Source organism: Macrobrachium nipponense, chromosome 1 (assembly GCF_015104395.2).
Source record: "Macrobrachium nipponense isolate FS-2020 chromosome 1, ASM1510439v2, whole genome shotgun sequence".
NCBI lineage: Eukaryota > Metazoa > Arthropoda > Malacostraca > Decapoda > Palaemonidae > Macrobrachium > Macrobrachium nipponense.
Window position 1 is genome coordinate 87,664,749 of NC_087200.1, and position 15,338 is coordinate 87,680,086.

A 15,338-nucleotide genomic window follows, 5' to 3' on the forward strand; every position below is an offset into this window, starting at 1 on the left:
CGAATTCCATTCCCTCCTCATTCCGGCGATGCCGGACTTTGAGTTGGGAGAGGATTACCGTATATTTCGGCGTATAAGTCGACACTTTAGCCCCAAAAAATCATGCCAAAATTAGGGGGTCGACTTATCTAACGGTAACAAAAAGTGAATCTTTATTATTTTGGCATATTGGTACAGGAATCCAGGCTTTACAGTTGGCTAATAACAATGACAGCCTTGTTGAGGTAACTATGTATGTAAATACCAGTATTAAAAACATTTTACACTGTAATACGACAATAATAATACATTAGAACATCCATTACCTTAAATAAAATGAAAAAAATCAAGGCAACTTGAAGAAACCCCTATCGCACAGCAAGTGTAAACATTGCGTAGTCATTTGTAGTACCGTAGTTGAGAAGGATGCGTTCACTCTGACAGTTTTGTATTTACCGGGGTATTGTTCAAAAACATTTATGGTATGACATCTTTATTTATCACATAAAATAAAATAAAAAATATTGTATTTAATGGTAAATATGTATTTAAAATCCTTCAAAATTACTTGAGTCATCGTCACTTGAATTAAACAATTCATCAAACATTAACTTGAGTGGCAGTTTGTGCATACATATATATACGTAGGCTGTTATGCAGCGTTAGTTAGCGCTTTGTTTGTTTACATTACACTAGAGTAACGTATATTTCGTGTCGTCATTTCTAATAATATTTGCAGATATTCATCTTTTATATGTTACACAGATTTGTTAATATACCGAGTATATTACCTGTATTTCATATGGTAATTAGAGCAACATATGTACCGTAATAACATTCAGGTTATTTTATATGATACGTTTTACCCTGCTGCTTATTTTGAGCGTATGGTTGGCCTCACATTTTATAGGTCGACTAATATACCCGATATTAGTTAAAATCATAAAAATTTACTCAGAATAGGGGGGGTCGACTTATCTTCCGGTCGACTTATACGCCGAAATATACGGTAGATATCTGATAAATATAATCTGTATCATCCAATCTTCCGGGGGAATAACCCCGGAATTTTGATATTTTAAAGTTTAAAAGTCATGTATTTGGCTTAGTGATTGGTTGATACTCATTTTCAATATCTCTTACAGATGTTGCAATGTGCTGAGGTGGGCTGTTCGGCTATGCTTCAACAGCCATGCGGACATGTGGAATGCCGGACTCACTCGGCATGCGCTGTACAAGTTCTGGAAGAGATAGTTTGGCATCATGAAAGATGCCAAGTATGTTATGATCTTTATGCCCAGATCACGGATGACTTGGTAAGTGGACTATTAGTGTAAGTAATATGGTTTTCTGTGATTTAAAAAATGACTTTACTTCATACATCTGGAGATATATGTTTGTCTAGGCCTGATCAAGGATTCTCTTTCAGGCTCCCAAGGAGGTGAAGGAAGCGGCGCTCGCCACTCTGAAAAGCTGGGTAGGAGGTTTTGGAAGAAATGTTGGTAAAGCTCGACCCTACATTCTTTCTCGGACAGTGGCTTCGGTCCTCTACCCTAACTCCAAGACGGCAGCGGTGGCAGAGGAAGTAGCGGCGCCGTACCTTCAATCAATTGGGGAGGAGTTTTTGTGTTTAGAACCAGTAGAAGGACCCGAGGCAGAGGTCGTCGAGGAAGTCGACAGTTTGAACTTGTCGTCTGAACCGATGCAGACAGATCAGGTGGGTGAGGCAGTAGCTAGCTCTCCTTCTTTCTCCTCCTCTGAATTTCCCCCTCTTACTTCTCTTAACTCCTTCTCCAGTAGTTTCTCGCGTTCCTTCTCGTACCCCGCCAGGGTTCGAAAGTTTTGGGAACGCTGATGTAAATAAGGCAGCGTCTGTCCGGTCTACCGTGAAGACCACCAAGACCAAGCAGCTGCCTGCGAAGGTGAAGTCCGCCACCCCGGCTCCGTCGGCAGCGGACATCACCCCTAAGACTAAATCTAGCAGGAGCAGTAGCAAAGATAAGTCTTTGCGGAGGACTAGGGAGAAACCCACTACTCCTTCGCCTGCTCCTTCTCCTGCTTCTACGCTGTCGGGTGCAGTGATGCTTAGTCCGGCTCCCGCTCTGACACCGACCTTAACAGCTTCAGGACCTTCAACAGCGGAAGTGCCTGTTAATTTAGAGACTTTGGCTTCTATATTAATTCAAAAGGTCAGTCAAGAACTTGCTTCTCAGGTAGCTAGAGATATGGCAGCCTTGTCAGGCAAACTAGAGTCCCATATGTCTCGCACTGACCAGTCGATATCAGATCTATCAGGCATAGTGAGTCAACACCAATTGTTGATGGCACAGTCAAGCGGAAACCCTCAACTCTTGTCAATCTTGCCGAATGCGGCTAATCTACCCCCCCTTCGAAGCAGGTAATCCGTGGCGCTTGGCTTTTGGAGCCGTCTTGCGAGACGGAAAACTTACTATCGAAGGGTGCCGGACACGTCCTTTGGAAGACTTTGAGTTCCACCCGACTGACTTGCAATCTCCCTTTTTAGGCTATGCAAGGTTGACTAGGGAAGCTCTTGTAAGAGAGGACAAGGTTCCGGCGGAGACTCTCATCTTCCCAAGGGAGGCGGCCCAGTCAGCTTGGCTTAGATTCTTGAAAGAGATGGAGTGTGTCAATACCAAGATCATTCCATTTAAAGGAAAGTATACCACTTTCACTGTTCAGAAGAATCACAAGCTACCGTGCACCACGAAGATTGCCGAGCTGACCCTGAAAGCAGCGGAAGAAGATAAGCCTCTTCCACAACTAAAGGAGACAGACTTGACGTCTTTGTTGGTGCCGGAGGATCCGACGTATTGGCACCACACTCCGGAAACTTTTCAGAAAGGAAAACTAGAATCTGATTGTGCTTCAATTCAATTCAATGAGAGACTCCTTAAGCTCCCCGAGCATCTCATTAAGGCGGAGTTTGAAGCCAGATGTAGATTGAGTCAGTCACTCCACTCAATCACTTCGGCAGAGACGATCGCTTCTGCCTATCCGACCGCTCCGGAGTTTCAGGTCTTGACCAAGTCGTTGTTGGGCACGTTTCAACACGACTTGTTTGATTTTGCTGTGGCCCGAAGAGCCTGCCGGAAGTTTGTTTTGAGACCTGCTACGATCAGACATGAGCCTAATAAGCTCATTAAGTCGTCAATTTGGGGACCTTCCCTCTTTCCAGAGGATTTAGTAGCTCAGGTTATGCAAGAAGCAATAAGAGCCAACCAGACACTTGCCACCAGGTGGGCTCTTAAGTTTAAACGTCCGGCAGATCCTTCCCCGGCAGGCACTCAGAAGACCAAACGCCCTAAGAAATTCCAGCAGAGAAGGTTCCAAAAACCTCCAGCTGTGAACCAACCTTCCACTTCCATGCCTCCACCCCAACAACCATATGTGTGGGTACAGGCCCCAGCTCCTCAGCCGAATCAGCACTCACAGCCATCTCCGGTTTACAATCAAACATATGAATCAAATACTTCCTTTCAGAGGTATGCCCCTAGAGGTAATAGAGGACGTGGCTCCTCCAGATGGGTTGGTGGAGGAGGTGGAAGGCTTGCAAGAGCCAGAACCTACAGAGGAGGCAGAGATTCAAGACCATCCGGCAATCAATGAGATAGCCAAGGTAGGTGGGAGACTAGCACTGTTCAAGCACAGGTGGACATTCAACACCTGGGCACACAGTGTCATATCAAGAGGTTTAGGGTGGAGGTGGATAAACGGCCCACCTCCCCCACACAAGTTTTTTCAAGCTCGGACACCAGACTCAGTAGCTTTCACTTAGGAACTACTTCAGAAAAGAGCAATAAAAAGAGTCAGGAACATCAAATTTCAAGGCAGACTATTCTCAGTTCCCAAGAAGGGCACGGACAAGAGGAGGGTGATCCTAGATCTTTCACGGCTCAATTCAAGGATAGTATGCGACAAATTTCGCATGCTAACCATGACTCAAGTAAGAACCTTACTTCCCCGTGGAGCCGTCACCACCTCTATAGATCTTACCGATGCATATTATCATGTGCCCATAGCAAGGAACTTGTCTCCGTTCCTAGGATTCAGATTAGGAAAGGAAGCTTACTCTTTCCGAGTCATGCCATTCGGCCTCAATATTGCTCCCAGGATTTTCACCAAGTTAGCGGACGTAGTAGTCCAGGAACTTCGGAGCCAGGGAATTCTATTGGCGGCATATCTAGACGATTGGATAATTTGGGCCCCCAACAAACAGCAGTGTTTGGAATCAACCCACAAAGTCATGAAATATCTGGAGTATTTGGGTTTTCAAATAAATCTTCAAAAGTCAAGACTGACTCCCAGCTCCAAGTTCCAGTGGTTGGGACTTCAGTGGGACCTTCAGGCACACAAATTTTCAGTGCCTTGGGAAAAGTGCAAGCAGATTGCGAAAGCCACAAGGCAGTTTGTAAGGAACAAAATAGCATCAAGACGGGCTCAAGAAAAGAATTCTGGCTCCTTGCAGTTTGTAGCAGTGACTCAACCGTTACTGAAAGCCAGACTAAAAGACTTCAACAGAATTTGGAGAAGTCGAGCCAATATAGGCTTAAGAGACAAACTTTCAAAGATTCCTCAGATCTTACGAAAAAGTCTAAAACCTTGGTCTACAGCCAAGAGCTTAGCAAAGTCAATACCACTTCAGTTTCCACAACCGGATCTAGTGATTCATACAGATGCATCTCAAAGTGGATGGGGAGGACATTCCCCTACTCAAAAGTTTCAGGGAAAATGGTCCAATACCTTCCAAAGATTTCACATAAACGTGTTAGAGGCCATGGCAGTTTTCCTAACTCTCAAACGATTGAAGCTAAAGAAAGGGATTCATATCAGATTAGTCCTCGACAGTGCAGTAATTGTTCACTGTATCAACAGGAAGGGCTCCAAATCCAAGTTCGTAAATCATGTGATGATTGCGATCTTCTCTCGAGCGCAGAAATTTCGATGGCACCTATCAGCCACACATCTAGCAGGAGCCAGGAATGTAGTAGCAGATGCTCTGTCAAGGACATCCCCATTGGAGTCAGAGTGGACTCTAGACTCAAAGTCGTTTCAGTGGGTATCCAAGCAAGTCCCAGGTCTTCAAATAGACCTTTTTGCCACGGAATCGAATCATCAACTTCAATGCTACGTGGCACCCAATCTGGACCCTCTAGCATTTACCACAGACGCATTGTCTCTAGATTGGAATCTTTGGAAGAGGATTTATTTATTCCCACCAGTCAACCTCCTGATGGAAGTTCTTCACAAGCTCAAGTCGTATCGAGGGAAAATAGCATTGGTAGCCCCCTGGTGGCCGAAGAGCAACTGGTTCCCTCTAATATTGGAATTGAAGCTCCGTCCCAGTCGGATCCCCAATCCAAAGCTTTCACAAATAGTACAAACCAAGAAAGTATATGCTTCCTCAAACATTCTCCAAACCCTAACTTTATGGAGTTTATGAAGTTTGCGTCTATGCATGATTCAGGTATTGATCCGGAAAACATTACTTTCCTGGAATCTGACAAGAGAGATTCTACTCTTAAACAGTATGATTCTGCTCTTAAGAAATTGGTTAAATTTGTGAAAGAAAAAGAAGTGGAAGAAATGACAATCAATCTAGCAATTTCATTCTTTAAAGATTTGTTTGATCAAGGTTTAGCTCCTGGAACCATTACCACTATGAAATCTGCCCTTAAAAAGATTTTCTTGGTAGGATTTGGGATAGATCTAACAAGCTCTTATTTCTCCTCTATCCCTAGAGCTTGCGCTAGATTGAGACCAGTACATAGGCCTCAATCTGTCTCCTGGTCTCTAAACGAAGTGTTGAGGCTAGCTGCCAGTATTGATAATGACTCCTGTCAGTATTCAATTCTACTTAGGAAGACGTTATTTTTGTTAAGTTTAGCCTCAGGAGCAAGGATTTCTGAGCTATCAGCTTTGTCTAGAGATCCAGGTCATATAGATTTTCAACCTAATGGTAATGTTCTTCTTTCTCCAAACAAGACTTTTTTAGCCAAGAATGAAAGTCCACAAGATAGATGGACCCCTTGGTCAATAGTTCCTCTTTCCCCAAGACTCTTCTCTCTGTCCAGTTCAGGCTCTCAAGACCTATTTACATAGAACGTCATTTAAGTCCTCAGGTTCCTTATTCATGAGAGAAAAAGGAGGAACAATCACTATGAGAGGTATCAAACAACAGATTCTCTATTTTATTAAACAAGCCGATCCTGACTCTTTTCCCCTTGTTCATGATGTCCGGGCAATTGCTACCTCTATTAACTATTTTCAACATATGAATTTTGAGGATCTTAAAAAGTATACTGGTTGGAAATCTTCGGCAGTTTTCAAACGCCACTACCTTAAATCTCTTAATGCACTTAAATTCCCTGCCGTGGCTGCAGGAAGTATAGTAGTTCCTGAAAACTCTTAATTTCCTCTTTCTTTTATATCTCCTCTTTTCTTTCCCACTTGCCTGCCTCACCTAGTTGTTCAACCCTGCCTTCCTCTCCCTCAGGCCTTCTGTAATCACGAGCGGAGCGGATTGTATTAGCTTGGTTTAAAAAGAGATTCATTTTGTGAAAATATGTATTAAAGTCTTGTTAAGTCTATTAAAGTATAGTTAAGTCTATGTTTAATGTTAAGTTTTCTAAAAATTAAAGTATTTAGTTAAGTCTATGTTTTAATGTTTAAGTTTTACATGCTAAGTCATGTATTTATGTATAGTTAAGTCTATGTTTAATGTTAAGTTTTACATGTAAGTTCATGTATTTATGTATACATTCCTTTTTTGAGTTTCTCAGTATATTTAAGTTTTGAGAAATCCCTTTTGGATAACAATACAAGTTGTACTTTGGAAAGAAAGTTTATATATATATAGATATATATATTAAAAAATTTACTTTTTATAGCTAATTTGTTTAGTTTTCCTTCATTGTTACAGTATTTCTTTATTGCAGCTTGCCCATTTCTCTGGTATGATTTCACCCAGCGACACGGCTTGATCCCAAAAAAGGGATTTTGACGGAGGAAAAATCTATTTTTGGGTGAGGAGCCGTGTCACTCGGTGAACCCACCCTTTTTTAATTCATTGATCTCCCACCCAGTGTGGTATAAGCTGTGGGTTGCTAACAATAGATGTTGTAGATGGCGCTGGGGAGGTGGGGGTTGGATGCGTGGAGGCGGCCTGTGTAACAGCACCTCAGGTTTCAGAGATTGTTGACGAGGATCTTTCTGTGGGGTAAAGGAGATGTGGCAGTTTTTACTCGCTCCTGGTTTATACACAACATTTTTTAATTATAAAAAAGTGCTCGCCTGAGGGTAGTAATCTCAGTCAGTCCCTTTGGTTTATTCTCTGGTATATTTAGCATTAGTTTTATATATCAGAAATGGCTAACGAGACATTTCACCGAGCGACACGGCTCCTCACCCAAAAATAGATTTTTCCCCCGTCAAAATCCCTTAAATAGAGGAGAAAATCAGCGATCTGGGCTACAGGTGCCTCAAAAGACAAGATGTGATGTCTGAAGCACCATCTATGGAAGACTGCCCACTTTGACCGGTAGACATTCCTAGTAGACTGGTATCTGCACCTTGCAATTGCTTCTGCAGCTGCACTTGAAAATCCCTTCACTCTGACGAGTTCCCTGACAGTCTGAAACCTGTCAGAGCGAGCGTGGTAACTTCTGAAGTGCGGTTGACTGAGTAGCCACAGTCTTTGGGGGAGCAGTCGAGGGAAGTCTATCAGAGGACGAAGAAGATCCGGGAACCATTCCTTTGTGAGCCAGAACAGAGCTACCAGAGTCATTGAAATGTTGCTGTGGGCCACTAACTTGTTCAGGACTTCCCTGACCAGGCTGAAGGGAGGGAAGGCATAAAGACCAGGTAAGCCCAATCAATCAGTAGTGCATCCATTGTCCATGCTTGAGGATCCAGGGCAGGAGAGCAGAAGAGAGGACGGCTGTTGTTCCTTAATCTTGCGAATAAGTCTATTAGGGGTCTGTCCCACAATCTTTATAGGTCGGAGCAAATCCTGTCATCCAGAGTCCATTCGGTTGTAAGCACTTGCCTCCACCGGCTCAACTCGTCCACCAGGACATTTAATTTCCCCTGAATGAAGCAGGTGACAAGTGTTACTTGATGCTGCTGAGCCCACAGGAGTAGCTCTCTTGCCGTCTGACAGAGGGAAAAGGAATGCGTGGCCCATTTATTTATGTAAGCCAAGGCAATGGTGTTGTCGGCATATACAACCACCATCTTGTTGTGCACGTACAAGAACTGACGTTGATGTGGAGTTTTGTTTCTTCTGGAGACCATGTCCCAGAGACCTCCCGAGGCCCTAGGAGGGCTCCCCAGTCCAGATCCAAAGCATCTGAGTAAAAGTCCAGGTCGGGGTTGGGAGGAAGAAAGGATCTCCCTTGTGAGTACCTTCTTTCTGGCAGCCACCATTTGAGATCGGATTTTATCTATTGAGTGATAGGAAAAATCGCAGAGTCTGGTTGAGACTTCCTGTCCCAGTTGGCTTTGAGGAAGAATTGAAGAATTCTTGTGTGTACCCTGCCCAATGGAATGAAGGTCTCGATAGAAGAAAGTGTTCTTAGCAGACTCATCCACTGTAGAACCGAGCCCAATGAGAAAGAGAGGAACTTGGAGATTAACTGAAAGCAGCTCACAATTCTCTTTGGGGATGAAAAAGGCTGAGAAGTTTGAGAGTTAAGAATCATCCCCAAATAAAGAATCTCCAGAGACAGTACCAACTGGGACTTCTGGAGATTTACTTAGAAGGATTCCCAATTCTTGGAAAAGATGAAGCATTGTCTGAAGGTCCTCCATGCACTGTTCCTTCGACGGCAAACAGAGAAGCCAGTCATCTAAATAAAGGCTGATGTTGATGCCTAATAGGTGAAGCCATTTGGTGAGAAGAGAGAACTTGAGAGAATACTTCAGGCACTGTGGAAAGACTGAACCAAAAGTTACTGAAACTGGAAGACCTTCCTTTGGAAGACGAACCTTAGGTACTTCCTGGACATTGGATGAAATGGGATGTGCAGATAAGCATCTTGCATATCAAGAGTGATCATCGAATCACCAAGATGAATGGATAGCATGATTGACTGGCTCATTTCCATCTTGAACTTGGTCCTTTCTACAAAGGGATTGAGAGCACTTACATTCAGTACCGGTCTCTAGCCCTCTGATGTTTTGGGAACTACGAAAAGTTGATTGTAAAATCCCTAGGAATGGACCTCTACTAATTTTTCTATGGCCTTCTTCAGAATGAGGCAGAATACTTCTTTCAAAAGGGCTAAGTATCTTTCTGAGCCTTTTGAGTACACCGTCAATACGATGGGAGAAGAGACTACAGTAGAGATCTCCGAGAAAGGGATGCAGTAGCCCTCCTTTAATACCCTGACGATCCATGGCTCTGCTCCTCTGTGAGCCCACTTCTCCCAGAACTCAAGGAGCCTGGCTCCCACTCGGGCACGAAGGACTTCTTGTTCACTTCTTCGGTTGAGACTTGGCAGTGGAATGCTTCTCGATGGACTTTGAATGGAAGTGCAAACGTGACAATTGAGTCAGGTGGTCCTGAGTCACCATGGCCTGTGGGAAGAGATGGGAGGGGTCCAGAGGCTCGAAAAGCAATACTGCCTTCTGCGAGGCCATGACTCCCTTCGAAGCAATAGAACACCAAAGGTCCCTCTTCTTCATTAGTCCGAACGTGAAGAGTGACGCAAGCTCTGTCGCTCCACCTCAGACAGCCTTATCCATGCACGAAAGCACGCTCAGAAGGTCTGCTGAAACAGTCAACCATCCCTGGGGTGTTCTCGATCTTCTTGGCGAGAGTGCCCACCGTCCAGTCGAGGAAACTGAATACCACCAACACTTTAAACAAGCTCTTGATGAGATGGTCCAATTCTGCCAAGAAGAAGAAAACTCAGGCCGAGGTGAAGGCTGCATGGCGCCAAGAGTCAATGAGACTAAGAGAAGTCCCCTTGGGAGGAGGCAGCAACTCCCAGGGAGGAGCTTTCTCTAGTGTTGTAAGGCCTATGGTACCTCTTGATAAGATGTGAGGAAGGATGAACGAACATTGCCTTCCCTTATTCCCTCTTCATCGAGAGCCACTCTTTAACCACCTTCAAAGCTTTTCTGGAGGTGGTGGAAAGGACCATCTTGGGAAGGAAAGCAAGTTTAACTGATTCTTTGACATCAAGAACGAGGAGGCAAGAGATGCAGGAGGGGGAGGGGTGAAGAACCACGGATAGCTCTCCAGGAGGGAACGAAGAAGCCTTGTATGGCATCAACTGACACAAATCTTGACCCTCATCTTCCTTGCCCTCTGAAGAAATCGGTGAAAGGTCGTCAGCCATCTTACAGGAAACTCCCACTGGAGGAGCTTTCTTGATGTAACTCAGAATCTCTACTAGCTGGCTCTTCAGTGGTGCAAGAGAGGGGTCATCTGATTTCCCAACTAAGGTCCGCTGTTGCCGATGGGCTACGTGTCCTGAAGGAGTCGTGAGTTGCAGATCCAAAGCAGGTACAGTTGCAGAAGCAGACATCACAGGTGCAGGAGCAGTCATCCCGGAGCGGGAAAGAGAGCAGTTAAAGCAGGAGTGAGAACTGGTGGTGTGGGAGCCAGTAGTGGGCACATGGTCTCTGGAGATGGGAGCGCGCCCAGGACTGGACTCTCGGGAGTGGGCTCTCAGGAGTCAGACGCTCAGGTGACATGTGCCTAGCACAGAGCTTCTGATGTTTGGAGTCCTTGAGAGATGGCAGTACAGGTGAGTCCCACGGATGAAATGGTAGCTGTACCAACGCAAACACTGAAGGGTCAAACACGTAGCTACACGAAGGAAGGGCAAGGTCACAGGAGTCCTTATGCCGCTTGATTGGCATCAAGGACTCGGGAGCCGAATCACGGACATGCCTTTCCAATGGCCTAAAAGCATTCCCATAGCATCTACAATGCCCTGTGATCAAACTCCGAGTCAAAACTGGATGATAAACGGCGCACATCCACAGACATGCCTTTCCAACGGCAGTCAGTCGTATCCTGGGACTTTGCAAAAGGACAGACAGAGGGGGCAGTAGCCCATGGGCTAACCCCACCAGCCTCACTTGCACCTCCAGTAAGTCTTCTCCCTGCTGCAGGGGAGTGGGACAGTGACCTTTGTCTAGGAGAGCCGACGGGACGGGCAACCACCTCCTCCACTGACACTTCACGTAACACTTTATCACTACTCACTTTCTCCACTTTGTCCATAAGGATTCTAAGAGACAACCCAAACTCCGAAACAGAACTTAACACTAGATTAAACTTCTTATCAAACTTAGAGTTAATCCCAGAATCTGGACAGGCAATGGCATCAGGTTCGGAAGCATGGGAGCTGAGAACTGGAGTGGGAGGAGGGAGAAAAGGAGGGCTGAAGATAGGCGAAAGATTATCACCAAGAGTAGAAGAAAGAGGCATACCAGAGTCTGTCTCAGGCCTAGGGGAGGAGTCCCTACTAACAGAAGCCCTACTTTTGGCTCTAGTGTCTAGTGGCTGCCTTCCTGATCCTGTTCTTCTCTAACCTATTTAGGTGAGATTCTAAAAACTTCCACCTACTATCATCCCACTCCTTACACTCATCACAGGTAAGCTCTCTCGTACACACATCTCGTGTGTGCATCATAGCACAGCTTGGTCAATCTAGTCTTGCAGCCTTCACTATAATAGCAAAGGCTGGAAGCAACAGAGTTAAACATACCAATATTCTGAGCTAACAGAGGAGAAAAACTAATGCAGGAAAAACAACCGAGTTGAATGCAACAGACAAAAAACCAACTAAAGCGGGTACATCACCGACTTCAGCAAGCAATCAAAAAAGTGGTGAACATGAACTCTAGAGCAAGAAGTCTGATGGTTACGCAGCATGAAGAAGAATGACACTATCAGCTTCTGTCACTTGCGAGTTCCTGTTGCGGTGGGCGGGACCTGTCACCCAAACATTGCAATAGTCACTTGTGCACCAATTTTTTTAATTTAGGATGTCATGCATGGCTAATCACTAGCAAAGTAATTACTTGGTAAGTTACTTTTATAAAAATAAAAAACAACATGAAGATTAACAGAAAGGCTGGATACCCTGAATATTTTCCCTTATGTATTGTAAAATGAACAAAATACATATATTCCTTCTACATTGAACAACTGGCATCAAAGATTCTCACCTTAAATATATAAGAGGGATCCATGTTGATTACAATATATGTATGTAACGTACTTTATTTTTCCAACTTTAGAAGATGATTTGGAAGCAACTAATTTCTATCTGAAAAAAGATATGGATAAATTAATAGTTTTAATTAAACACAAAAAATACCCAACTCAAGATAAATTATGTTTCAAAGCTAGTAACCCTATACTTTCACATATTCTTTCTAACTAAGGGAAAGAAACATATAACTTTAGGGAATCCTTTGTTTTTACCTACCAAAGGCTCATAGACTTGTGAATAAAAAATAAAAAATTAGAGGTTGGAATGAATATCCTCTCCACAAATAAAACAAATATGTACTTAGTCTTGTAAGACATGAAAATACTAATCTCTATATATATGAAAGGCAATTTCTGTCTGTTTGTTTGTTATCCACATCCAGACTATGAAAGCTAGTGCTACCAAATTTTTACTATAGACTCTCCTTCCCCATAGGAAGGTCTTAGTCAAAATCCTAAATTTGAGGACTGTTTCTAAGGGTCATAACCCATCTTTTTCATACCAACCCATTTTTTATAACATTTGGAGTTGACAGCTAGGGCTACCAAAGTTTAACCATAGACTACCCTTCCCCCACAGGAAGTTTCAGCCAAAATCCAAAATTTGAGGACTGTTTCTACAAGGGTATAACCCCTCTTTTTCATACCTCCTCATTTTTTGCAACTTTCAGAGTTGACATATATTTAGAAGTGTTTCTAGAGGTACAAACAGGCTCCCCACAATATGGGAACCATAAGGCACCCTCAGTAGTAAGGGAAGAAAAAACCCCCTGGGAATGGGGGCCTGAGGGTTTCCCACAATATTAGGGGGCAGGAGGCCTACACCCTTTCGACTTACTGACCAGGGGAGAGGGGGATCATAGCCTACCTAGCAGGGGGGGGAGCAGTAGTCCCCTTTGTAAATTAGGGCCCAAAGGGTCAAAGATAGGCCGACTATATTTAAATTTGGTATCATGACATCATGAGTTAACATAAATGACTACAAACGCAGTTAACATCAATATCAGAGTTTAACTATAGGCTGAGTTTTATCAAGAGCCTTTCAAGGGGAGGCCTCACGATGAAAATCTTTCCCAGGCAAGCTGTCACAACATGCATGCACCTGCTGTCAGTGGAACCTCTACATACGAAAGTCCTTACGTACGAAAAATTCAGGTTACAAGAGCAAAGACAAAGATTTTTTTGCTTCTGTGTACGAAAATAATTCAGGTTGCGAAAGGGTAATGTCCGAGATTCCCGGGTCGCCGAGAACAATTTTAAAACTCGCGCACCGCCGACTCAGTAGACTCACCACCATCTTCTCGCTCTCCCATTGATTTCTGATGCTAGTCACCGCCATAAGATCCTGCTCTCCTATTGGTCAGCATCTGTCCCATCATGCCTCTATGTAAAGGCGTTCCTTGACCATTTTTCGCGGCAGTGTTATTGTAAACACCTGGAATTCGCTCGTTCACATATATTTCGTTTGTTAACGTATTAGCCATGGGTCCCAAGAATGTTGCTGAAGTTCACGGAAAGAAGAGGATGCTTTCTATGGAGAACGAAGATGGAGATAATCAAGAAGTGTTAATGTTTTCTGCCATTTGTTAATGTTTCATAAAGTTTAGTGTTAATGTTTTCTGCCATTTTTTAATGTGTTTCGTAAAGTTAAGTGTTCATGTATTCTGCCATTTGTCCTCCTCCTCTGTCGTCACTTTCGGACATCGCCTCACTCGAAAGGTAAGGTTCCACATTTTACTACATACATACATACATGTACGTACAGTATTTCTTGTACCCTGTACACTAATACACATTATTTAGAGGTACAGTCAAAGCTATGCTAGGTACTGAATGGTCCAACTTGTTGTATTTCATTGTTTGTTGGTCAATTTACCTTTATTATAAAATTACTGTGGTGTTTTTGTAGGGCTTGGAACGAATTAGGCAATTTACATGTAAAACATAGTTCTAGATACGAAATAATCAGGTTACGAAGGCAACTTCGGAACGGATTAATTTCGTAACCTGAGGCACTACTGTATACTATTTTCATAAGATATTTTGTTTAAAGTTTTAAACTTTCTTTGATGGGAAGAATCTAAAGTACACTTAGACAAATTAGAAGTGACAGTTTCACAATTTTTCGTTCACCTGCCTGACACATGATTCATGCCTTATTAATCTAGTTTTTTTTTTTCTTTAAGATGGAAGAAATCTTATGCAATGACGTTAAAAACAGTCACTGATGTCTTTAAAACATCATGTTATATAATTGCATAAAACTATTTTCCAAGTAGAAAAATTAACATAAGCGAAGGGATAAAAAAGGTCATTCATAACCACTGACATACATTACGAAGTACTAGATAGGAGACACCTATCACTATGTGATAGTATTGCATAAACATAGTCCTTATACGTATATACTCATTTCAATAGAGAGCTGATGTCGTTGAACGATTCCATTAGTTAAATTTAACAGAAAACATTAGAAACACAAAACGCTTTCATAAAAAAAAAAAAACATTGATAACCATAACAGTGTGAACCATGCAACCTATTGTTTTCGATGTTGTGATGTGCACAGGAATTGAATGTCAATATGTCATTTATCGGTCTAAGAAACTTCCCCTGATCAGCAAAGAGAATTTGTGCACTGCATTTGGTGTAAGTTCCTGTTAGAGATATCAAGAAGGCTTAACCCTTAAACGCCGAAGCGGTAAATAAAAAAATGACTCCCGTATGCCGGAGGGGTTTGAGAGTGAGCGCGTAAGCGGAAAAAATATTTTTTTCAAAAAATCACAGCACGCTTAGTTTTCAAGATTAAGAGTTCATTTTTGGCTCCTCTTTTTTTGTCATTGCTTGAAGTTTAGTATGCAACCATCAGAAATGAAAAAAAATTATCATTATCATATATAAATAATGCGATATATGATAGCGCAAAAATGTTATTGTTATAATACAATTAAGTTTGTTCATACTTACCTGGCAATATATATAGCTGTATTTTCTGACGTCCGACAGAATTTCAAAACTCGCGGCACACGTAGTGGGCGGCCAGGTGGTAGTACCCATTCCCGCCGCTGGGAGGCGGATATCAGGAACCATTCCCATTTTCTGTTCA

At 43.0% G+C, this 15,338-nt stretch overlaps 2 protein-coding genes across 4 annotated transcripts in view; one reads left to right on the top strand and one right to left on the bottom strand.

Moving 5' to 3' along the window:
* The window catches only part of LOC135219438 (uncharacterized), a 208,948-nt gene that overhangs the window by 180,769 nt on the left and 12,841 nt on the right, over window positions 1-15,338 (bottom strand). For all 3 annotated transcript variants that reach the window (XM_064256214.1, XM_064256215.1, XM_064256216.1), the window contains exon 2: window positions 12,187-12,287. In XM_064256214.1, coding sequence (XP_064112284.1) covers window positions 12,187-12,210 — 24 coding nt within the window. In that variant the 5' untranslated portion in view covers window positions 12,211-12,287. The remainder of the gene's footprint in view (window positions 1-12,186; window positions 12,288-15,338) is intronic.
* LOC135219436 (uncharacterized) lies at window positions 1,019-6,538 on the top strand. The gene is made up of 2 exons (XM_064256213.1): window positions 1,019-1,295; window positions 1,409-6,538. Exon 2 carries the CDS (start codon window positions 3,910-3,912, stop codon window positions 6,097-6,099), a length of 2,190 nt encoding a protein of 729 aa, XP_064112283.1. The 5' UTR covers window positions 1,019-1,295; window positions 1,409-3,909; the 3' UTR covers window positions 6,100-6,538.

Excerpts from the sequence above, each read along its gene's own strand:
- LOC135219436 (XM_064256213.1), top strand. The coding sequence starts at position 3,910 with ATGCGACAAATTTCGCATGCTAACCATGACTCAAGTAAGAACCTTACT.